Source organism: Triturus cristatus, chromosome 1_2 (genome assembly GCF_964204655.1).
Source record: "Triturus cristatus chromosome 1_2, aTriCri1.1, whole genome shotgun sequence".
NCBI classification, from domain to species: domain Eukaryota; kingdom Metazoa; phylum Chordata; class Amphibia; order Caudata; family Salamandridae; genus Triturus; species Triturus cristatus.
Window position 1 is genome coordinate 177,190,088 of NC_140580.1, and position 25,963 is coordinate 177,216,050.

Genomic DNA, 25,963 nt, shown 5'->3' on the forward strand with positions numbered 1-25,963 from the left:
CTACCCAAGACTACCTCATTACAAGACACACGTCATTTACCTTTGAGGATTACTTACTTCTAACTTTTCCTATGCATGTGGGATTCTGCCACATTGCATTGTTTTATCCGCTGGCCATAAAGATTTGAATTTGCCTTGAAGAAGTTCCTGTGTGGAACGAAACGCGTTGGCTGAGTCTTTGTAAGAAAATAAAGGGAATAACTAAAGATACCGATTTGATTTGGACTTCTTCTGACTGGTGCACCTTCCTCTTTTGTCTTTCTCATCTGTATCTGACCCTCAGTGGAGTTGCCCTACGACGCACTCCGGGAGTATTGTGCACAGGATCCGAATACTAATTATGAGACTTTGGGATTATAAGTGCTAAACTAGTAGTCAGTCGTAGTTCTTTCTTTGTATAGCTGATTCATAATCATGCTTGGAAAGTAATCAGGGCCTGTTCCTTTTATAAATGTTTTCCATGTTCTTCGAATGACTATTACTGGATAGATAACTTAATTTTGGAATGCGAAATGCCACCTGCATGGTGTACAGCCATGTTTCTCTACCTTGAGTGCTCAACTGCATGGATCAGGGTTTCCATGATTTTTGCCCTAGCCTCCCACTAATCTAGTGTGTGTGTCTGTCCAGTGTCCTGATTATACCGGCAGTGGATTACTGCCCCTGCCATTGGCTTCGTACATTGGTGAAGGCAGCATGCCATGTTTTGTGAATTCATAGTAGTGTCTAGACATTTTTGTCTACTAGTCTGTTTGTGTAAATGTGTGTTCGAGGCATATGAGCTGCAGATTACACACTTTTGCATAGATCGCCATCTGGTGTTGGGCCCGGATGTTTGCAGTTTGTTTTTCCTCTTGGAAAGTCTTTGGAAGTCACAAGGTCGGTGACTCCTCCCTTGGATCGTATTGCGCATGGGCTTCGGATCCATCCTCAGATTGTTTTTTCCGCCATCGGGCTCGGATGTAATCTTCGCGCTCCGGTTCTGAACATTTCCAGTTCGACGATCGAAGCGGAATCCTCACTCACATCGCGGTATTGTTTCGATCGCGATCTCCTCAATCACCTTCTCATCGACAAATCTTCGGTTCCGGTCGTCGACGGCGGCCTTCGGGTCTACCCAAGCTCCGGTCCCGGCTGATGGAAAGAAGTCCATTCAAGAAGTGCCCTCGATGTGGGTCCAAATTCCCCCACACCGATCTTCATGAGGTGTGCAACCTCTGCCTCTCCCCTGAACACGAGGCTCGAGACTGTCCGGCCTGTAAGTCTTTCAGATCGAAAAAGACTATTCGGGACCGAAGAGCCAGACGAAACATGGCACACTCCTCGACCTTCGTTCCAGTCGACATCTTCGGAGACGACGTCGAAGATCCGGGACAGCAGCGCACCGAAGAGGACCTCGTCAGTGCTTCCGAAGCCGACGACTCAGATGTAGAGGACATCACCCCGGCGCAGATGGTCGTGAGTAATATACCCCCCCCCACACCAGCGCCGGCACCCAAAAAGGCTTCGGTCACGCCTTCACCTCCGGGCCTAGGCAAGACCAGAGACACTGCTTCACACACCCCACCTTCGGGCCCGGTGAAGAAGCCAAATAAGCCTTCCGGAGGCTCGGGCTCGAGCCAGCCTTCCAGCGGTGCCGACAAACACACCTCGGCACCGAAAAAGAAACCAGCCTCTACCTCGACACCGAGCTCTGCACCGAAGTCCTCGGTGTCGAGACCCAGCGCTTCTGTACCGACGCCATCTTCGGTACCGACCAAACCCCATAAGGCCCTCGGCATCGACACTTCCACGCCGAAGCCCACCTCGGCACCGACCAAGAAAACGGAGATTCCCAAGCCCAGTGCTAAGCACGGCACGGACAAGCCTAAAAAGTCATTGGCCCCGAAAACTTCGGCGCCGACGGAACAAACATTGTCACAGGAACTGTTTACACCGGATCCCTTGCAAAAAACTCTTACCAAGCATCCAAAAACTGGACATTTGGCACTTTCTTCCAAAAAGAGACATTTGGGCAAACCGGCTCCGCCTCCATCTCCAAAGAGGAAGGACTCTGCTACGTCCCCTTTCAGAATACCTTCTCCACCTCCGCCTTCTCCACCCCCACCTCATCGCTCTCCGACCCCGTCTCCAGACAATGATGATCAGGGGGACCCATATCACGATCCAGGGGATGTGCCCCAAGACCCCACCCCTACAGGATCCCCAGACCCATGGGACAACTACAATAACCCAGATATTCCAGACGTCCCACAAGATGACCTTTACCCTTCCAGGCCATCTCCACCGGAAGACTCATTAGGTTTCCACCACCTACTTCAGAGGGCGGCCCATTATCACAGGGTAGAGTTACACACTGACCCCGTGGAGGAGGATTTCCTCCTCGACACCTTTGATACCGCACATAGGTCTACCTCCATACTACCTATGCTCAAGAGGGTGGTAAAACATGCGCCAGAGGTTTTTAGGGACCCAGTCAGGGCCAGGGTCATTAACCCACGCATAGAAAAAAAGTACAAAGCTGCCCCCACAGATCCTGCCTATATCAAAGGGCCAGCGCCACTAGATTCCCTAGTGGTTTCCAATGCACGGAAGAGGTAAATACCCAGGCGTCAGGCGAAGCACCACCACCTGACAGAGTCGAAGCTACTGGACGCGTCACAGGCAGCCAATATATGGCGTATCGCCAACACCCAAGCGCTATTGGCCAGATACGATAGGGCGCATTATGATGAATTAGAAACCATAATGCACCACCTCCCGGAAAGATACAAAAATAGGGCCAATGAATTAATTCAAGAGGGTAAGTCAATAACTAACACCTCCATACGCTGTGCCTTAGATGCAGCAGACACAGCCTCCAGGGCCATTAACACTAGCGTCCTCCTCCGTCGCCATGCTTGGCTGAGAATATCAGGTTTCAAACCTGAGGTACAGGCCTCCATCCTAAATCATCCCTTTGACCAAGAACACCTATTCGGCCCAAAGGTAGTTGAGGCCCTTGAGAAAATGAAGAAGGACACTGATACGGCAAAATCTATGGGAGCCCTGCAGTCACACCCTCCTTTGCGCTCCTTTCGCCGCTCTTCCTTTTGGGGTACGGCTAGAGGCTACTCCTCAGATAGCGCGTCCACTTCCTACAAATCCCCCACTCAGTCCACCTTCACAAGGGGTTATCAAAGAGGCGGCTATAGGGGCAATAACAATAAAGGCAGAGGCAAAACAAATACCGCCCGCTCTGCCACACCGCCTACCCAATGACTTCCCCCCGCTCCCTCCAGACCATCCCACTCCGGTCGGGGGCAGACTACAACATTTCGTTCAGGTCTGGGAGACCATCACCTCAGACAAATGGGTGACCCAAATTATTCGCTCAGGGTACTGCCTAGAATTAACATCTACCCCCTCCAAACATTCCACCCAGGCAATGCCCAATGTCACTAGAACATTCCACATTACTAAAACAGGAGGTAATCTCCCTCCTACAAAAACAGGCAATAGAACACGTTCCCGCCAATCAGCAAAATTTAGGGGTCTACTCCCTATATTTTCTAATACCAAAAAGGGACGAGACTCTACGACCTATTCTAGATCTCCGGCCCCTAAACACATACATACATTCAGACCATTTTCACATGGTAACGCTTCAGCAGGTGCTTCCGCTCCTCTCCCAGAGCGACTTCCTCACCACACTGGACTTGAAAGACGCATACTTTCACATTCCGGTACACCATGCTCACAGAAAGTACCTCAGATTTGTAGTGGACGGGCAACACTACCAGTTCAAGGTGCTCCCATTCGGGGTCACAACAGCACCAAGAGTATTCACCAAGTGCCTAGCGGTAGTGGCGGCACACCTCAGAAGACAGCACATTCACGTCTTCCCATATTTGGAAGACTGGCTGATAAAAGCCACGTCCTACAACCAATGTGTACACCACACCGCCACTACAATCCAACTACTTCACCAACTAGGCTTCACGGTGAACCACCCAAAGTCCCAGCTAACACCATCCCACATAAAGCAATACCTCGGTGCCACCATAGACACCTCAAAAGCCATAGCCTACCCCAATCCGGCCAGGATTGCAAGCATTCAGGCTTTGCGTCAAAGATTCATACTTCAACACTCCCTTCCAGCAAGAGTGTTTATGCAACTGATAGGGATGATGGCCTCTTGCATTTTCATAGTGCCCCACGCAAGGCTCCAGATGCGTCCACTCCAAAAGTGCTTAGCGCGCCAATGGAACCAGGCCCAGGGGCAACTAACAGATCTGGTGTTGGTAGACGGTCGCACCCATCGCTCTCTGCAGTGGTGGAACACCACAAACCTTTCCAAAGGTCGACCGTTCCTGGACCCGGTTCCACAAATAATACTAACAACGGACGCATCGCTCTCCGGCTGGAGAGCTCATCTATTACACCTCACAGTGGAGGGCACATGGACGCCGCAACAAAAGTTACTCCATATCAACCATCTGGAGTTACTAGCAATCTTTCTAGCCCTAAAATCCTTTCAAAGACTGATTTTAGGCAAGGCAGTCCTCATTCGCACAGACAACATGACGGCCATGTATTACATTCAAAAACAAGGCGGCACAAACTCTCCACAGCTCTCTCAACTAGCACAGAGCATATGGAGATGGGCAATTCCACTCAAAATCTTTCTCCTAGCCCAGCATGTACCAGGAGTCCAAAACACCATGGCAGATCTGCTCAGCAGACAGACGCAGCAGATCCACGAGTGGGAACTTCACGCGCAGGTTCTTCACCCGTTCTTTCAAATGTGGGGGCATCCGCAGATAGACCTCTTCGCCACCCACGAAAACAAAAAATGCCCAAGCTTCGCCGCCAGATACCCACACCCATTGTCCAAAGGCAATGCGATATGGATGAACTGGTCAGACAAATTTGCGTACGCTTTTCCACCTCTCCCTCTAATTCCATTAGTGGTGCGAAAGCTACAACAGCATTCCCTCAAACTGATCCTAGTAGTTCCAACAACCGTGGTACACCACGTTGCTGGAACTCTCGGTAGTACCACACCAAAAGCTACACCTCTCACCATGCCTCCTAACCCAGAACCATGGAGAGATCAGGCACCCGGACCCAGCTCTGCTCAACCTTGCGATCTGGCTCCTGTAATCCTAGAATTCGGATACCTAAACCTTCCCCCTAACTGTATGAACGTCATCAGAGAAGCTAGACGCCCTACCACTAGAGCCTGCTACGCTGCCAAGTGGAAAAGATTTGTTGTTTATTGCCATAACAACACAATCAATCCTCTAGATGTGTCTATACAACACATCATATGCTACTTACTCCATCTACAAAGGTGTAACCTAGCATATACCTCCATTCAGCTACACCTCGTAGCAATTGCCGCTTACCTACAGAACAGGCAGCACCTATCACTTTTCAGAGTACCTGCCATTAAAGCCTTCATGGAAGGCCTAAAACGAATAATTCCCCCCCAGAGTACCACCCTCACCTGTGTGGAACTTAAATATAGTTCTCACAAGGCTAATGGGACCGCCCTTCGAACCTTTGCATAAATGCGAACTGCAATTTCTCACATGGAAAACAGCTTTTCTTGTAGCCATCACTTCCCTTAGAAGGGTCAGTGAGATACAAGCACTTACCATACAAGAACCTTTTCTCCAAATGCACCAGAACAAGGTTGTTCTCCGTACCAACCCAAAATTCCTACCTAAAGTCATTTCCCCTTTTCATCTAAACCAATCGGTAGAATTACCGGTATTTTTCTCGCAACCTCAAACTGTTGCAGAAAGGGCTCTACACATGCTAGATGTCAAACGAGCCTTACTTTACTATATCCAAAGAACACAACCTTTCAGAAAGACCACACAACTGTTTGTCTCTTTCTCTCCACCACACAAGGGCAACCCCTTCTCAAAATCAGGGATAGCTAGGTGGATTGTAAAATGCATCCAGATTTGCGACCACAAAGCAAAACAAACGCTATCCGTTCCCCCTAAAGCCCATTCTACACGAAAGATAGGGGCTTCCATGGCTTTTCTAGGGAACATCCCATTAGATGATATCTGCAAAGCAGCTACATGGTCAACACCGCACACTTTCACTAAAAATTACTGTGTAGATGTGCAAACCAAGCAACAGGCTAGTGTGGGCCAGGCTGTAATTAACAAACTATTTCAAACCACTGCAACAGATACCGGTGGTCGGCGCTAAGGTTGGGAACTGCTATATAGTCTATGCAAAAGTGTGTAATCTGCAGCTCATATGCCTCGAACGGAATATGCTACTTACCAGTATGCATCTGTTCTTGGCATGTAGAGCTGTAGAGCTGCAGATCTGCACATGCCCACCCGGCTACCTGTATCTGTTCCAGTCTATCTTATTTAGATACAACACACATGGGTTTCTTCACTGTTATTACTACGCTCCATCTTTCCCTGTTGGCGAAATACAATCTGAGGATGGAGCCGAAGCCCATGCGCAATACGATCCAAGGGAGGAGTCACCGACCTCATGACTTCCAAAGACTTTCCAAGAGGAAAAACAAACTGCAAACATCCGGGCCCAACACCAGATGGCGATCTATGCAAAAGTGTGTAGATCTGCAGCTCTACATGCCAAGAACAGATGCATACTGGTAAGTAGCATATTCCTTTTCTTCTCTGGTCAAACACGGATCCTAGTGTTAACATCCCAAGTGTATGTTATGCTTCTTTGTGTGTGTGGCCTCCATTTTACATGCATGGTGTGTATGACTGAACCAGAGTAATGGAGGCCTACAAGATCTATTTGGATGACCTTGGCCTGGCCTTTAGCACAAGATGGAGGTGAGGTTGTTTCCCAGACATTGAAAGTGCATTGTGGACGTTCCGGAAGCTGGAGTGAGGGGGCCTAGTTACTGAAGTGGGAAGAGAGAAATTCAGTGGCCGTTTTGACATCTTCCTGTTCCACTGTAGGTGGTGGGAGTGAAAGGTTGGAATGCATTCTGTTATTCAGGGTTTGACCTTTAGGTGAGGACAGCCTTTTGCCTTTCCACTTATCAGGCTTCAATGTGGCTGATAAAAGCCAGCTGCAGAAAACACATACCTCTTTGTATCTCTTTTAGACCTCCAGCAACATCTGCTTAACATGCTCTTCGATGGAGATCATCTGTTCGGTTTGGAGGTTAATCAGATGTTAGAAAAAATCCAATAAGATAAAAATACCTCAAAAGCTAGAGGTGCCTTTCAATCCTCATAACCTTGGGGCTCCTTTCAGAGACAACACAACAGGCAGGCATGCTTCCCCAGACCCTACTCCCTCATACTAGAAGGAGCAGCAGTTATATAATAAGCAAACAGTTACACCAGGGATGCCTATATAGACAACAATAATGGACAGGGGCACAGGAGATTCCAGTACAATGTCTTTCACCTCAATATTTACTCCCCTTCTCCCCACTCGCGATCACATAACACCTTTTGGGGGTCGACTGTAGGATTTCTATCGCACTGGCAGGAAATCACATTAGACAAGTGGGTATTAGCTGTGGTTTGTCATGGCTACTGCTTAGAACTTCTTACAACCTCTCCCAACATCCTAAGTCTTCATGCCAGAGGTCCAACAACATCTGCTGAACCTGCTGTTTTACTGGGAACATCTGTTTCAACCTCAAGTTGACTGGATGCCTGAAAATAAAATAAAAACAGTACGCAGACACAGTAAAGGAGATGGGTGCCCTTCAAACTCGTCCTCCCTGGGGGTCCTTTCGCAGCTCTCTGTATAGGGGAGTCAGACAAACCAAAAGCAACACTACCAGCAACAGCAAGCATGCGTTACTCACTGGGGGTTACAGAATTTAAAAAACCAGAGGAAGGGCCAAAGGAGGCGAGGCTAAAGGAGCAATCTCCTTTAAACAGCGACTTTCTTGCATTTTCCTCCAGTCACACTTCGCCTGCCAGTGTAAGACTACAGGGGGTTTTCCCATGATGGGAAGAGATTATCTCTGACCAGTGTCATTCAGAATGGTTATTGTCTGGATTACATTGTAACCCCAACAAACCTATCTCTCTGCAAGCATGCCCTGCCCGCAGAACACCTGCGCCTTCTTCAAGAAGAGGTTCAGGCGCTTATCTTCAAAGGAGCAATAGCAACAATACCATGGCAACTTTGAGGCAAAGGGGTGTACTCCCTGTAGTTTCTCATCTCCAAGAAAAAAGGATCTCTAAGTCTAGTACTCTTCAGGCTCCTCAACAGGTTCACGCACTCAGAGCATTTCTACATAGTCACTCTGCAGAATGTCATCCCTCTGTTGCATCACGATTACTTAATAACTTTCACTTACCCATCCATCCTTCCCATCACTGCTGCCTGCACTTTGTAGTAAGTGCTCAGCATGATCAATTCAGTGTTGCCATTCAGGGTCGCCATTGCCGCCAGAGTATTCACAAAATGTCATGCCATGGTTGATACCCATCTCGAAAGGAACTGCATTCACGTAGTTGGACAATTGGCTGATCAAGAATGCAAGCAAACAGCAGTGCCTCCATCACACTCAGGCCACCATCTCACTCCTCCACAGTGCAGCCTCACAATAAATATTGCTGAATCTCACCTTCAGCCCCTTCTGGTTCAATCCATTCTCGGAACTGCTCTCACACGGTCATTGCCAAGGCTTACCCCTGCCAGGCAAGAGTGCAGGCATTTCACCAGCATCTGCCTCTTTTTCAGGCAAATTGACACTTAATGGTCAGAACAGTTATGCACCTTCTTGGAATGATGGCTTTATGCACAGACATCGATTCCAACTCCAGACTTTACATGTGTCTGTTGCAGCAATGCATTCTAACACAAAGGTCTCAAGTGTAGGGTCACTGGGACAATCTAGTGTTGCTATGGGCCAGCACCCATCACTCTCTGCAGTGGTGAAACAGCAACAGCCTGTTATAGGGATGGCCCTTCATGGACACAGTTCTGCAGGTGACTAACACCACGGAAGCCTCGCTCTCGGGATGGGGAACGCATCTTTAGCAGCAGACTGTTCAGGGCATGTGGTCGTCCCAGTAATGGGACGTCCACATCAATTACCTCGTGCTCCTGGCTATCCGTCTAAATGTCAAGGCCTTCTTTCACCAGGTTCGGCACAAAGCTGTGTTGATAAAAACAGGCAGCATAACCGCCATGCATCCTCTCCAAAAGCAAGGCTGCACTCACTCACTCACCACAATCATCCAAATTTGACAAAGCATTTCGCATTAGGCACTTCACCAGTTGTAAGAATGCACAGCACCCTGGATGGTAGTTGGCATCTGCTCAACTGCCCGGCTTCGGAACTATAAAATGGAAATACCCTGCCCGATTATTTTTTGGGGACTGGGGGCCTGTGTGGGCTTTGTTGCTAAAAGTTAATTCCAGATTGTCCCCCCTCTTCCTGGCTAGGTCTAAGTCTGCTGGCCTTTCTGAAGCTCTGCTGGCCTGCTTGGCTTCTGATGACCTTGTCCTGCTTAGAAGCCTGGAGTCTACCCAAGGAGATACAATGACATGAACAAGAGCCTGAGGCTACTTTATCCCTGAACACGAGGTAGCGGTGGTCTGTTGAAGAATCCACCTCTGACTCTCAGTGTTTGCGAACATTTGATGGGCTCCTCAAACTGTGCATTAATGATGGAGGCTGGCATTTTGAGAGATGGTTGACTGCTGCTACATGCAGATTAGACTTTGCACAGAGCACCGTGGTCCAGCACCCAGTTGGCCATTCTACTGGCTGGATGCACAGACCTATTGGGCTGTTGTAAGCTATGTGTGCTCGAGAGGTGGTGCACCGACATATCCCATGATGCTGCGATGTCCACATACCTCCATCTCTCTTATACATAGGAATTCTGAGTTCCTGTTTTATTCCTTGCAGATGGCATCAATACTGTAGTTACTAACTGTGTTTCCTCTTGATTTGTGTTCTTCGTGTGTTTGCTGACATCTGTGTTTATGGGCATTACATACTGAAGACATACAAAATATCACATGTTGCTTGAAAGATTCTGTTCAGTAGATTAACAGTAGTGTCTGGGAAAAGTTGACAAACATTTGTTGTTTGCTGAGATTTTGTGTCCATTTCCGCACTGCACTGCATTGGCTCTTTGTCAATTCTGTTTCAGGTGTTTGCTAACCTTCACAAACATTCAATGATTCAAAGCATTTATAGTCCATTTAGCCAGGAGCCCCGATTTCCTTACTACATAGTGTTGTTACCCTCTGCTCTATGTGATTATTGTGCCTTCTGCTCTGTGATTACTTGTGTCTCATTGAAGATGACCAGTTTATTGTGTAATTGCTGAATAACATTTGGTATTGTGTTTCATATTATGTTTTCATCATTTCCATTGTTTTGATTACTGTTTGTTCTGTAAGTGTTTTTTATGTATTCGTGATATGTTAGTGGTGTGTTTTCATTGATCTTCCTGTTCGTTCACTCTTTGTTATTTTTGATAACTGTTGTTTTGTACTTAGCTTATCTCAAAAACATTCATTTTGTTGATCCTTGGGTACTCACACACATCTATCCAGAGTTAAAGAGGATTTAGTGATGCTTTAATTCTGTTGTGAATTTAGTATCTTGAGTGCTGATTGTAGGGGACCCTGAGCTTACTCTCTTTTGAATAACCACATTGCCCGTATAATTACCCATTCCGGAGAACTCGGTCTAACATAGTATTGTCACCTAATGTAAACCCATGCTGTTAATACATGTATGAACACTTTTGACACTGAACTAAGACTATTTCTTCATGTAACACTGCAGAAGATTTCACTGCAGAGTCAGGTGGCATCTGAGAATTATCTTCCTGCTTCTGAGTTGGTGAGAAATAAGCAAGAGCTACTTTCAAAAGGTGTAATACATTGAAGTACTAGTGAAGGGGTGAGAACCCACTTCAAATAGTAATCACAATCCTTGTCAGGGTGAACTACTGAATTCACTAAATAAACATGTGCTTAGCTCTCTGGCAGCTTGGCATAAAGCAGTCAGGCTTAGCAGCAATGTGTAAAGTGTTTCCACAGCACTTAAACAGTAATAATGTAAAAACATAACACAAGGAAAATCCCATATCAATTAAGGATAATAGAGAAAATTCAAGACGTGTAACTGGAGATATGATTTTTTAAAGTTTTAATTAAAAATAGCCGCATAAAGCGACAACTGAGACTATCTAGTCGATTTAGACGGAGCCAAAGATAAAAGTTAAGTTTGACCTCGATGGATCGCCAGTGGGATACAGGGATGAGGTTCGTTTCTGTGGAAAGTTTCCCTTATGTCCTAGAAACTTTTGTCGAAGAGTCGGCAGGGCTAGCTCCAATCTGGATCCAAAGAGGGGCTTGAATACGACAAGTTGCAGGAGAGCATGGTCCCAGTGTGGGCAACCACGAAGGCAGAAAATCTCCAAATGGGTGAAGTCCCTACCCAGGAAGGCATTAACGGCTGTTGGCTACTGCTTGTCCCGATGAAGCCTTCTACCTGGGGACTTCCAAACTTTTCTGACAGTTTGATCTCCTTCAGTGGGGCAAACCAGCAAGTTCAGGCTGACCGGCAATTTAACGTCAACAGCAACCCCGGTCTCTATCGGTTCTCCAGACAGAAAGTTTGTGAGATGAAGTTCCACTTCATGCAGGTTGGGGAAAAGAGAAGTACACTCTAATACCATCCAAGAGTCCAGACATGGGGGGCACCAGTTGCGATTTAGGATTCACTTTTGCAGAGGCCAACAGCAGGGTCCCGTACAGGTCCAGTTAGAACAGGTCACCTGGGTAGGTGCAGGAAAAAGGGCCCCTGGATGCTTGTTGTGCCCCTTTAGCTGAAAAAGGGTGTCAACTTACTGACCCTTAAAGTCACTCCTGGGGTCCAGAGTTCAAGGCAGGCAGGTACAGTCTTCCTTCAGGTTCATCCGACATCAGCCTAGTCCTTCTGTTTCTGAATGTTCTGAGGAGAAGTCTCATTTATGCCCAGTGCCAGCTTGTGGTTGGAGGGAATTCCTTTGTTCACCCCTTAAACCAGTTCTGATCAAGCCCTCCAACTGGGCTTGAAATCAGCCTGGCTAGAGAGACAAAAGGGAGCCAGGCCTAGGTGTGAGCTTCATCTGCCAGTGACACAGAGTAGGCTTTCTTAGAAGTTTAGGAAGGGGCTCACCCAAAGCCCTTTGTCCACTGTCTGGGAGCAATAGACCTCTTACCACAAGGGAGCCGTCAGGTGACATCTTGACACTGTCCGGAAAGCCTTTTGGTTTTATTAAGGAAAATGACAGCTTTTCTAAAAGCTCAATTTCCAAAATAGTTATATGAAATCAGACTTGATAAATAAGTTGGATTTTAAATTACTATTAAAATGTGTCCTTGAAATATTTCTATAGCTATTCCCAAATTGAATTTAGTTCTTATTAAATGTAAAAATGTACATAAGTGTTAAAGGAAGAGGTGTGGCGCCAGGGCGACTGACTCCGGAATCTGGGGATCACGGTTCGATCCTCAGCTCCGCCGGCAGATTAGCCAGCACAATAGCTTGCTTAATCTTCCCGACGGCCCCCAGCGCCTAGCGACCCTTACGGGTGATTGTTCGCGCTTTACAAATGTGGATTATTACAAATGTGGATTATTAATTTATAAGCCAGGCAGCCTTGTCACAGTGAAAAACAACTTTGGAGGTTGTTCATTGCCAGGACATGATCTGTTTTTAAGTACCATATACCCTGCCCACTCGGCTTTTAAGGCCTACTTTAAGGGAGGCTTATAACTATTAAAAAGGAAAGTTCAGGTCTGGCAAAAGGTTTATTTTGCCAGGTTGAAATTGAAGCTTAAAACTGCGCAACCAGGCTGAAGTAGCCAGCCTGGAGACATTTAAGGAGTTACTTTAGCAGGTGGCACAATGAGTACTGCAGCTCACTAGTAGCATTACATTTACCAGCCCTTGGTATAGGTAGTACATCTACTAGGGACTTACAAGTAATTTAAATGTGCCAATGAGGCATTTGCATATTTCTGATGGATGCTTCTACCTGCAGATGCTTCTCCTGCAGAACAACCCCAGGTGTCAGACTTGATGCAGAAACTTCAAAGCTTGGTGGTCACCTGTTGAGGGTGCTGGAAGGGATGTCAGATGAAGCCACTGAGTCCATATAATGCCTTTCCTAGCGTACCGATGTTAGTGCTCTTTTTTCTGTGCCTTTGACGCAGATCCGTGTTTTTTTCCTGAGGGAAATCTTTCTTCAATTATTTTTCTGTCAGAAATAATGCTGTACCTTCTCAGAATGTCTCCCCTGAAGAAGTCAGAGTTTAAACCATGCAGGGACTGTGAAGGGCAAATGTCCATCACAGATCCCCATGCCATTTGTTTATGGTGCCTCGGATCTGATCATGACACTGAGTTTTGTTCTTCATGTCTTAGCATGAATCCTAAGGCAATTAAAGAACAAGAAGCAAAACTCTTAATGGCTTGAGCCAGGGACAATCGCCAGCACAGAGAACGGTCTCACCATTTCCAGTCTTCGTCCACGTCATGTGGGAAGAGGCTGCGCAAACACAAGAAGAAGGGCAAGAAGTGGCCTTGAGGTAGGTGTTCTTCCTCTCAAACAGGACCTTCGCCCTCGGAGCCGGAGATTGGTGCTATAACTTCAGAAGATCCTTCATGCAGCCCTGCTTCCCCCGTAGAACCGGTCCTGGACAGATCTCGGGTCCTGGTGCTAGCGACTCCTTTGGTGCTGACCACGGCACTCATTGACTTCTTGGTACTGGGTGTGAAACCCAGGGTGAAAATTTCCTAAATGCATTGTGTGCCATCTTTGTAAAGGTGTTGGTGCCCCCTGGTGCTCCTGTGGGACCAGTGGATCCACAAAGTTTTTCCACTCTATATACCCTTCGTGCTGTTCCTGCAGAGCCGGCATTAGCACCATACTGCTTCGACCCGGCACTCCATGTCATGACGCTGTAACCGCTACTGTGGATATCCCCGATTCCACCTCTGCCCCCAAATTCAAAACCACTAACACTGAACCCAAAGTCGAACCACGGCTCCCTGCATGTCGTGAGGTGCAGAGGTTCTGGAAGAAGATGCGTTCAGTACCTTCCTCAATGAACTTTTTGGCTCAGACTCAGACATATTGGAGCAGTAGCCTGAGGATCCTACTTTTCCGAAACCCCTGGTATTTCATGGACTGCCCTTTACCAGTGGGACCGGACACCTCCCCAAAACTTACTATTGAGTTATAATTAGGACCGCTTACGCCAAAAGTGGTCTCACTCAGCAAAGTAAAGTTGCTGAGGTGCTGTACCTAAAAGGGCCTACCATAAAGGTTAAATCTAATGACATCATAGAGGTTCTACTTCCTTCAGTGGTTCCAGCTGAATTCAGCGAGGCTCTGCTAGATCCTATGCTGTCTGCCTGGGAAAAACCTTCCTCTTTGCCATCTGTGAATCACCTGGTGGCTCGCAGACATCATTCCACTCTTGCTGACCCCATCATTTTTGTCATCTCACCTTTTCCGGAAAACCTAGTTATTCTGGCTTATTGTTCAAGGACACAATCTGGAGGCACTTGTACAAAGGTTACCTCTGACAGGTAATCAAAAAGGGTGGAAGCTTGGGGAAATAAAATCTTCTCAGCATGAAACATGACACTCAATTTTCTTAATGCCAATTGACTGCTTGCACCATATACTCATGCTTTATGGGACATGGCGCAAATGTCCTTATATAATTTTCTGCCCTACATGAAACAATGCTTTGCGGCTCATCATCAAATCTGGCTTGGATGACGTGGATTCAGTCGCCAGGGAGGTGGGCACATTCATCTCAGTCAGACAGCATCCTTGTTTTTGCACTTTCAATTTTTCATCAGATGTTCAAGCTAATCTCATGGACCTCATTTACGACGGCGTGTGCCTTTTTGGAGCTAAGGCCAACTCTGTGTTTGAAAGGTTCAAAACATGCAAAGCCACTGCAAGTTCTTTAGAATTACAATCTTCGCCGACTAAAGATTATAGAAGTTTTTTTTGCTTTTGAGGCTTTGGTCGAGGATGCTCCTTTTGTCCCCACCAATGTTTGTCGCCACTCCAGCAGTAATAGTAGCAGCAAAACACGCTTTTCAAGCAATACAGAGGCCGCGGATGGGCAAGGGTCGAGGATCTACTTTTTCTCCAACCCTCCTCCTCTTTCCCAGCGGCCCCAGTAAAGCAGACCTATTTCTTTCTCAACCCCACGCAAGGCTTCTCTGAGAAAGTGTGTCCCATTTTCTATCTGCCTGGAAGGGCATTACTTTCGACCAATGGGTCCTCCAGATGGTATCAAAGGTTTACTCCCTCCCCTTCCTACAGGTTCTGCTTCCTATCCCACCACCTCTGTCATGCCCCCCATCCTGAACATCTGGCAATTCTGCAGTTGGAGGTGGCAACTCTCCTCCTCAAAGGGGCAGTGGAGTTGGTGCCCAAGAAGGAAAGGGTACCAGTGTTTTTATGCATGTTCGTTCCTGATGCCCAAGAACAATACCGGTCACTGGCCCTTCCTGGATCTCCGAAGACTAAACTTCCTCAATAAGGAAAAGTTCAAGATGCTAACCCTAGCTCAAGTTCTACTTGAGTTAGAGCATGGAGACCGGATGATGCCCCTGCGTACATCCACATTTCAATCTTGCACTCTTATCAGAAGTACTTGCGATTTGTCTTGGGCTCTGTACTCTACCAATTTGCAGTACTTCCGTTTGGGCTGACATTGGCACCTCGAGTCTTCACAAAGGTGATTGCAGTGGTGGCGTCCCAACTAAAACTGTGTTGAATCCCTATCTTTCCGTAAATTGGCTCTTCAAAGCCAGAATTTGTGTTATGCCATTAGCAGTCAACCTTGGCTTTCCAATCATTGATTCCAAATCTCATCTGTGGCCCTCCCAATGAATCCAGTTCATTGGGTCGGTACTGGACACCAATATTCTGCATGCCTTCCCACCTTCACAGAGAGTCCAAGACATCCTGGAAATGACTCCCTTCTTCCAACCAGGCACCAGAATTCCAGACCTGAGAGTCCTGCTGTACCTATGTCTACTCACTTCCTGCATTCTCCTGGTTACACATGCACGTAGGCACATGAGGGCCCTGCAGTGGAGCTTCCGCAGGCAGTACAGGGGAGATCTGGAAGACTCCATTGGGATCTCCATCTGCGGCGGAAGTGGCTTTTTGTGGAAACCAGGCAAACCTGACGTTTGGGATGGCCTTCTTTTTGCCGCCATCAGTGTTTGTAGTAGTGACAGATGCCTCCACCCTGTAGTGGGGTGCTCATCTGGAGGCTCCAGGGGCCTTTGGTCTCCGTAAGAGCAGGTGCCTCACATCAACTTGCTGGGAATTGCAGGCAATTCGGCTGGTGTTCAAGGTCTTCCTTCTCTCCAGATCTTGCCGAACAACATGATGGCAGTGTGGTATTTCAACAAGCAAGGGGAAGTAGGGCCTCCTTTGTCTTGAAGCGTTGAGACTTATTTTTTAGGCCCACCACCAAGGGATCTGGCTCACCGCCAATAACCTAGCGTAGTCTCTGAATGGCAGAGCAGACAGTCTGAGCCAGCGTTATCTTGTCAGTCATGAGTGTCATCTCCTGCCGGAGGCAGCCAAGAACATTTTCTCCCAGTGGGGCACTGCTTTGGAAATTGCTCAATGTCCACAGTTCTGCGGCCAAAAAGTATTGGTTGAGGGAAGCCTTGGGGGGGGGGGGGGGGGCACGTTTCAGTGGAAATGGAAGTTTCAGCTTCACTGCGCGTTTCCACACATACTCTTGATTCCTCTTGTTCTGAGGAAGATTTGCCAAGACTGTAAACTAGTTATTCTCATCACCCCGGATTGGCCGAAAAGGGTGTGGTATGTAGACCACCTGCGCATCTCCACATGTCCTCAGCTCCACCTGCCATTCAGGCCAGACCATGTTTTTTAGTTGAGAGGGGATGGTTCTGCACCCCAATCTCTGTGACTTACATACTTGGAGACTGAACAGGGATTGTTGAGCTCCTTTCGTCTGCCACTGGGGGTGATGGACGTCATCTTATCTGTGAGTTACCCCTCCATTAACACAGACTATTCCGGCAGTTGGGGCAACTTTGTTGCAATGTGTGAAGACAATGGCCTGGATCCTTTGCAGACCAAGTTATCCCATTTGTTGCAGTTTGTGCTTTCCTTGGCTCAGAGGGAATGTGTCATTGGCACAGTAAAGAGTTATTTAGCCCCCTTGTCTGCCTTCCTCTGTCTCCATGAGCCATCCCTGTATAAGTCCCCAGTGGTCATACGTTTTCACAAGGGTCTGACTTCCCTTTTTCCTCCTACTCTCTTTGTGGTTCCTCAATGGGACTGGAAATTGGTTCTTACATTTTTGATGGGGACTCCATTTGATCCGCTTCACAGTTGAAACCTTCGATTATTAACTATCAAAACTGTATTTTAGGTTGGAATAACTTCTGCTAGGAGAGTGAGTGAGCTACAAGTCTTTAGCTGTCGCCCTCCCTTCACAGCATTTTTTCCAGACAAGTTGGTGTTGCAAACCAGGGCTGCTTTCCTTCCAAAGGTGATCACCCCCTTCCATCTTGTCCAATCCATCACTCTTCCTACTTCTTACCCGCCCCTCATCCATCAAAGGAGGAGGAACGGTTGCATCAGCTAGAACCCATGAGAGCAGTCAATCACTACATTGAACGCACCAAGTAACACTCATTTGATGATCAGCTTTGTACTGCCTATTGTGGTGCCAAAAAGGAGTAGAAGGTCCAGAAGAGAAAGTTATCCCGTTGGATAATTCTATGCAGTAAAACATACTATGCCTTGGCCAAGAAAGACCCGCCTGAAGGGATCCATGCTCATTCCACCAGACCAAATCTACCACTTCTACTCTTGCCCTTTTGTGAATATTTGCAAAGCGGCAACCTAGGGCTCCATGCACACATTGGCTAATCCCTATTGTTTCGACTGCGAAGTGAGAAGGGATGGTCACTTCACCAGGTCAATCCTATAGTACTTCCTCGTGTAATTATCCGTCAACCCTCCTCCCACTGGGGCGTTGCTTTGGAATCTGTTCTACAGGTGAGGAATTTGCAAGTAAAAGTATACATCAGAAGAAAAAGTTACTTACTTGTGGTAACTATCTTTCTGTTGGATACTCTATCTTCCTGCAGATTCCTCACCGACCCACACACCTCCCTGTTTAATGGATGATTCTACAAACTGATAAGATCCATTTATGCATTCTTTTGGTTCTGCGAAATGTTTTCCTGTTGTCATTCTATCCTTTCACGTTGAAGGCTTAGAAAAAAGACGGAGGGTATGCCAGGGCGGGTGCTATATGAGCCAGGTGTCGTCATTTGACGTCACTTCCAGCACCGACTGAATCCAGTGCCCTCTACTGGCGCCCTCCAATCTTTGAAGTTTCCGGATCCAATCTGATGCCTCAGGTTGTCCTACAGGTGAGGAATCTGCATGTAGATAGAGTATCCACCAGAACGATTTGTACCGTAGGTAAATAACTTTCTCCTTATGATGTTTAAAAAGAATACACAAAACACTTTACCTCTGGTTAGCAGGGGTAAAGTACACAGAATTCTACAGCCAGCAAAGATAGGGTACAGTAAATGACCAAACAAATCCCATCTGACTCTGCATAAAGGGCAAATGTCCAATTAGAGGGAACGGGAAACATTGTGAACTGCTATATTGAATTTCCAAGTTGTAAAATTTTCTTTTTAAGAGTTTTTTGAGGAAATAGGAAAGAGCAATAGCATCAGCAGACATTTCTACCCCGGGAACCTTTCTGTATGAGGCCTATTAGGATGTGTGCAAAAGCATATGTGAAGACCCTTCAGACAGTGTCTTTTTAGGTTTTAACACTTTTCAACATCTTATAGTTCAAACATGAGCGATTTGGAATTCATTTGGGAATGTCCTAAGTGGTAAGCAATGTGGTCTTGTGGCTTCAATGTCCACGACGGAACCAAGAGATTTAAATGGTGTTATCCGTTGAAACTCTTGTTATTACTTGCTGCCTCGGTTCCATCATCTTCCAAAGTTGTAAAGTACATAGAAATAGTCTACTACCTAAACTGTTGAACATTTGCATTCAGTTACACATATGATAGTTATGCTTCTTTCTTAATGAAACCATTGCCTTGTATAAATATAATATCTGCAACATTGCTTTGATATCTTCCTTTACAGAGCCTGGGTACTACGAGGATGGCTCATTCGGAATCCGTTTAGAAAACGTAGTCCTGGTGATTCCCGCCAAGACCAAGGTGAGTCTGAAATTCTACTGTATCTTCATTTTCCATTCCTGAGACATTGAAGGTTTCAGGGTTCGGTTGGGTGCAGGGACTCCTTACATTTGTTTGGCATCAAAGGTGAGAAATTGATTATTGCAAAATGTAATGGGCTGCTTAGGGTATACTGTGTTCTAAGCTGTTTTGATTAATTGTTAGCTCTGGAGCTGGTGCCAAGCAGAAAGTTACGGATCAACTCCGATAATCTCTCTGGCTGTAAATAACAGATGGTAGCTAATCATTGAGTCCTCTGTTTTTTCTCTGTATATTAACACTTTTAGTTAAGTGTTAAACAGGGGAAGAATATAACTACATTATACTAACATCATGACAGGACAAGCATTAGCAATACAATATGTCTCACATTTGCGAGAGTTGGAACTATTGGCGTTGTATATGACAATGTGTATTTTATATATTTGAAAGCACTGCACAATACCTAGTCTCATCCCATGCTGGGACCATCCATCAACAAATGACCAGTCATTCAATCCTATCCCTGCTCTGTGTTTCAAAACGTTGCCATGCAGGATTGAGCTGCAAGATGTATTTTTACTGCTTCTAGGCACTAGCTTTCCAAACCGTGGTCTAATTCACAATTGCACACCGGTTGGTCAATTGGAAAAGTACCAGACCAGAGACCCTGGATAGGGCTCATTAGGAGGCAGCAAGTGTTGTATAACAGCATAGGTAGGTGGCTCGACCATGTTCCAAGATTTCCAATGACTCGCAGTTTCAGACACAATTACCTTCATGCCACTAGTTATGATGCGAGGGTTGTCTGTTAACACCCAATTAGCTAAACCCTCATCTCTGGTATCTGCTGTGGTTTTCAGGTTACACCTTTGAACTCCGGCAAGGCCAGCTCAGCCTTATGCAGTCTGAACTCTGAGTGTCACTACTGTGGGCAATTTTAACAGCGCCCATTTACCTCACGTTGTTCATTCCTAAGAAGCACTATATGAATAAAAGTTTGAATTCTGCAGAGCCAGTGTTGGACTACGACATCTCAAACTGCAGAATGAAATCACTGCGCAACAACAGCGAGAGGTCCATTCTGGGATGTGTACATCATGTATATTGGGTACACTTTAAAACACTTTCCAGTCTCAGAAATCTGACCTCTAGAACTCTGAAGTTAAAACGTGCAATCATGTTCCAAAACTATTCACTTTTGCAAGTATTTGAAAACTTGATTTATGCTCTCAACTCCAGAAAAAAACCATATTATTGTAGGGCAAGGGAAAGAGAATGCAGACAGCAATAGAAATGGATGTAGTGTTGATACCCGATGGGACCTGGATATGTTTCATTTGTGGTTTTAGGATACTGCTAGACATGAAAAACAGAGTAGAAACTGAATATGATCTGAAATAGAGAGGTAAAGGCACGAGGTCTGAGAAGGCAAAAAGACATGGACGTGAAGGAGGGCGGGAATAGGAGACGAGCATACAGTGACATTTTCCACGTCCCTGTGGTAGATGAGGAGGAGGAGGCGGGGGTAGATGCAAGCGAGAGAACAGCTCGAAGCCAGGGAAAGGTGGAGCGTGTGTTTTTTTCCCCACATGGTTCACATGGGGGTGAGGCATTTGGGGAAACCCTCAAAACTATGATAACACTGCAAATTCCACAAAATCTAACCAGCTCAATACAATTGTGGAAAATTTACTTTGTAGGCGAAATTTCCCACTTGGGCGGGTTACTCGCGTTCCTCAAGAATGTTTTTCCCTTCACTGTTTCTATAGTTAAGCGTAGCTGTCCGCAGTAAGGTATTGCTCCAATATGCTGTAGTCTGTGACTAAACTTGCGGCAATGTGCATGGCCAGTCTTTGAAGCATGTGCCATGAAGGTAGGCAGAGCGCACAGGGTCCCTCCCCCACCGGCACTCAGCCAGTGAGAGAAATGGAAAAATAATTTAGCACACGGCGTGCATTTCAAATGCAGCAAGGAACTTAACAGAGCCGAGCCGAGCTGACAAGAAGTTTATGAGGCCTGCGAGGATATGCCTACGAATTAGATAAACCCTTAAAGTTAACACGAGCAGCTGCATGAAGTGGGCACAACGCGCTCACCAGCCCAAAAAAGCTTAAATAAATAAAAAGAATATCGTGCGAAGCCGGTGCATAAATTACACGGCCATTAGGTGCATACATTCAAAGAACATTGTGTCCGTGAAGTGTGTGCCACGAAGGAAGTGCTCGATTACATTGAAGCAGTGGCGAACCTGAATCTGCGTCATACGAGCGTGCAAGTCTCAAATGCTCAAAAGAATCCTAAACATAACCATATTGTTAACCCTGTATTTCAAAAAGCAGGAGGGAGGAGGCAGCTACAGCGGAAGAGATGGAGTGAATGGGGAGGAGTTGTCGTCAGCTGTAGCCCCAGAGAAGGTGCAATCATGACTGCCTGCAGTTGCTGTGGTTAAAGAAGAAAAAAATGAGAAAAGAGTGCGCCAAAACTAATAAATAAAATAGTGATTAACAGGACATGTAATACGGAGTGTCCTCATGGGAGGTTACAAGGCAGGTCTAATGAGGGGCTTCTAAGCCTATTGACCAATGAAAAGCCACCATTTACGAAGGGCAGTGAGAGGAGTCAATTAAAAAGATGGGCGAGAAGTGGGCGGAGCTTCATGCACATATCCTGAATACAGCATGTCTTGAAGAGACAGCGCAAGCGCTGCCTAGGCGAGACCTAAAAAAGCAAAACGGGATGAGCTGCACATATCGACATGACCGGACTTAAGATTTGTTTGGAAATCAAAACAGTTTAGATGGACAGAGGATTTTACATTTGTATGACTGTCCCCTCAAACGCATCTTTTGTTGAATTATTTTTGTTTGGCTTTCATTTGTCAGAATCTGACACATATTTTATTACAGTGGTATGGTGAGTGTTCAACTCTTCTGGGAGCATTAGTGATGAGAATACTGATGTTACCTCTGATGCACTCATGAGAAAGAAAAACGACATTTGTGGCAGTTTCTTTCCTCTTTTGAAAGCTATGTGTAAAAACTCTAATTACTTTGCAGCTTTGGTTAAATATGATATGCTATATTAGGATAGGCATCGTCATGTACTAGACCTTTGTCGACGACCTCTACTCTGATGTTCATCATCCCGCCAACAGTATCCGTAACCCCGTCAAACATTCCATTTGCAGTGACTTTCATGCATTCTCCACTAAACATGACTCTTTCACCTGCCTTCTCAGATTCTGGAGTGTGAAACGGAGGTTGTCAGCAACCAGGAACAAGTTTTAGATGCGACATGCAGCCCTGTGCATTTCGATGTGCGTTATATACCAGCATTAGAAGAGGAGGCTTTTGAGCAATAGGAGTATCAGTAATTGGACTACCAGCTTAAGACTTTTGTGGTTGAAAATCCTTTAACAGGTTATGACCCATCTTATAATCATGCACGCTACTATTAGGAGCCTCATGTTAAGCAGGTGCCTGATGCACTTGTGACTACATTGCAACAAGTGATGGACACTTTTTGGGAAGGTGCCCTCTCACCAGCCTGCTGTACAGCCCAAGCTTGTCCATCACTTGGCCGACCATGTCACCATGTCCACCACGCGTACCAGTGCTGCTTCTGCCGCCTTCCCCTCCTCCGTTGTTGGAGGTCACTCCTCAGGGCTCCTCTCCATTGCCTTCGCAGCCCACACACCCTATTCTACCTACACCCAGAAACATGGGAAAAAGAATACATCAGACTCCGCTCAGTTTTCAGAAATGGAGAAGGAGAGCAATCTGCAAGAGGGAGAATAGGAGGGCCATGAACATTAGGGCAAGGAACACATCTTCCCTAAAAAGGGACACACGACCACTGTGCAGCCACATTCCCCTCCGTATGGCATAGTCCGTTTTCATGCTCTATTGGAAAGGGCAGTGAAAATGTTCAATCTCTCCATGGCATTGGTAGGGTAGCAATGCTTTCTTTGTGACTTTAAAGAACAAACTCCTAAGGCCATAATGTCCGTTCACATTTGGCACTTTTTATTATCAGGTATACATTTTATGCAAACTCTTGAACGGTGTAGGCAGTGGTACCCTGCTTGACGAAGAAATATAGGGTCCCAGATTCCTCTCTAGGTGGTTTGAAAGGCTATCCTAAGCCAGACTCTATCATTGTGCCAGCAGCCCAAAGACGTTTTGGAAAATGCTGTCTCCCCAGCCTAAGCACCACCAAAGAGACGGCGGAGGAACAGGTAGCCTAGACTGCAGGCTTAATTCTATGGCGGAAACTTCAAATCAAAGCTGCAAATGCCATCTTTTGTTGTTACAACTTCCAAATGTAGCATGACATCTCTCCCCTTATAAATGTAGTTCCTGGAGACTGAAAAGAGGAAGATACAAGCATAGTTAAGGAAGGGGCCAATGTGGCAGCTACAATAATAGATGTGGTGATGGAGGTGACTAAAACAGTCTTCCACCAACTCGCAGGTGCTGCTTTTCTAAGAAGACACAGATGCCTTCACTCCACAGCCTTCTCCCCAGAAGTTCAATCCTTGCTCTTAGACACACACTTACATGGACACTGATTGGGAAACATGTAGACGATGCCTTGCAAAACATAACTAGCATTGGCATAGCCAATAGGTGTCGCTTTTTGGACCTTCTAAGTATTTAGTTATGCAACACCATATCCTTGGTGCAACAACATCAACTGTTGCGTGGCTAAACACTTATAAGGTCCCAAAGGCGAGACCTATTGGCTATGCCAATGCTTGTTATTTTTTGTTCTTGGGGGGAAACCGGGCTAGTGCCAGGAGGGTCATGGGTGAGTGGCAGGGAGGTGAGGAGTGAATGCCAGGAGGGACAAGGGTGAATGTCAGGCCATGGGGTGAAGGGTGAGTGCCAGAGAGGTGAGGAGTGAGTGCCAGGGAGATTAGACGTAAGAGTCAGGAGGGTCAAGGATGAGTGCCAGGGTGGGGAAGGGTGAGTGCCGAGAAGGGGAAGTATGAGTGCCCAGGGTGAGGGGTAGCTGCCAGGCCAGGGGGGGGAAGGGCTAGTGCCACGGAGGTGAAGGTTGAATGCCAGGTCAGAGGGATGAAGGGTGAGTGCCAGGGAGATGAAGGTTGAGTGCCATGGAGGTGAGATGTAAGAGTCCGGAGGGTCAAAGGTGAGTGCCAGGGAGGGGAAGGGTGAGTGCAAGGGGTGAAGGGTAGCTGCCAGGCCAGGGGGAAGAAGGGCTAGTGCCATGGAGGTGAAGGGTGAGTGCCAAGGGGGCGAGTAGTGAATGCCAGGAGGGACATGGGTGAGTGTCAGGGAGGTGAAGGATATGTGCCAGGGAGGGGAAGTAGGAGTACCAGGAGGGTCGAGGGTGAGTGTCAGGGAGGTGACAGTTGAGTTTCACAGAGATTCAATGCTGAGTGCCAGAGAGGGAGAAGGGTGAGTGCCAGGTGCGAGGAGTGACTGCCAGGCCTGAGGGGTGAAGGGTGAGTGCCAGGGAGGTGAGGGGTGAGTGACAGACTGCAAACAGTAGTGAGCTGGGGTCTAGAAGGAGGTGCGGAGATCATCACCAGGTGTGTGCCAGGCTGGGACGCACCAGTGCCAGGCCAGACTTGGGTGGCTGCAAGAACCTCTGAAAGGCAGGTGCCAAGTCACTCGTAACCTTAGTACAGGAGTGGGGTGCGCAGGAGAGAGTAACATCTTCAAACAAGAAACTATTCAAAATCCTGAAAACTCCACTTTATGGTCTTGCAACCTTATGTGGAAAATAATTAGCAAATGAATGGGCTTCCGTAGCGGACTTGCAGCTTGTTACACCAACTTATTGAGATTAAGTTTGCATTGCAAATAAGCCAAAGCTAACACAATTTGAATTAGTAATGGTAAGATTCGCAATGAACTAGCAACAAGTTGAAAAAGAACCCCAGAATTGAACCGAGGATACAGAATAATAAAAATGGGGGAAATATTGGTCTCCTTTTCATAGCTGAAAGCCAAAAAAACAGGGTGTTGTGGAGGACTCAGAATCTGGTGGAAACCAAATTTTTAAGAGAGTCAATTTATTATAAAATTGCCATGCCAGTGCCACTGCCCTTCTCCTAAGACACAACCTCTGTAACAAACCGATTAGAAGAACTGTTTGCTGTTTAAACCTAAGTGGGGCACAAATGCAGTTTAGTATTCTGGTTATTGCTTGAAGGAAGGATAAGAAACCTGGTTACTTTTGTCTGTACCACTGATATCTATGTGGATCGGAGAAAATGCATGGAGTGGTATGGTTGACAGGAGACGTGCAGGCTTCTTAAATATTTTAGAGATTGGATTGTCAAGCACTAGGAAACAAGAGTGAATGCTGAATAAAACTAGAAACTCGAACACTTTCATGGTGAACGCGGCCGTGAAAGTGAAACTGATTGCGATCACGTGAATGTGAAACTGATCGCGATCGCGCTACCTGGCTGAGAGGAGGCTGATAGGCAGTGAGTGGGCGGGGTGTGTGTGTGTGTGTGGTTGTGGTTGTGTGTGTGGTTGTGTGTGTGTGGATGTGTGGTTGGTTGTGGTTGTGTGTGTGTGTGATTGTGTGGGGGTGTGTGTGTGTGTGTGTGTGTGTGGTAGTGTGTGTCTGTGGTTGTGTGTGATTGTGGTTTTGTGTGTGTGTGTGTGTGTGTGTGTGGTTGTGTGTGGTTGTGTATGTATGGTTTGTGTGGGTCTG

General features: G+C 46.6%; 1 protein-coding gene across 5 annotated transcripts in view; it reads left to right on the forward strand.

The window, feature by feature from the left end:
- XPNPEP1 (X-prolyl aminopeptidase 1) overlaps positions 1–25,963 on the forward strand; it is a 384,359-nt gene that overhangs the window by 329,953 nt on the left and 28,443 nt on the right. For 4 of the 5 annotated variants that reach the window (XM_085603445.1, XM_085603448.1, XM_085603446.1 and 1 more), the window contains one exon: positions 19,194–19,270. In XM_085603445.1, coding sequence (XP_085459571.1) covers positions 19,194–19,270 — 77 coding nt within the window. Of the gene's footprint in view, positions 1–401; positions 765–6,645; positions 7,581–19,193; positions 19,271–25,963 lie in introns of those variants that run through there. The other variant, XR_014961064.1, reaches the window with a different exon arrangement.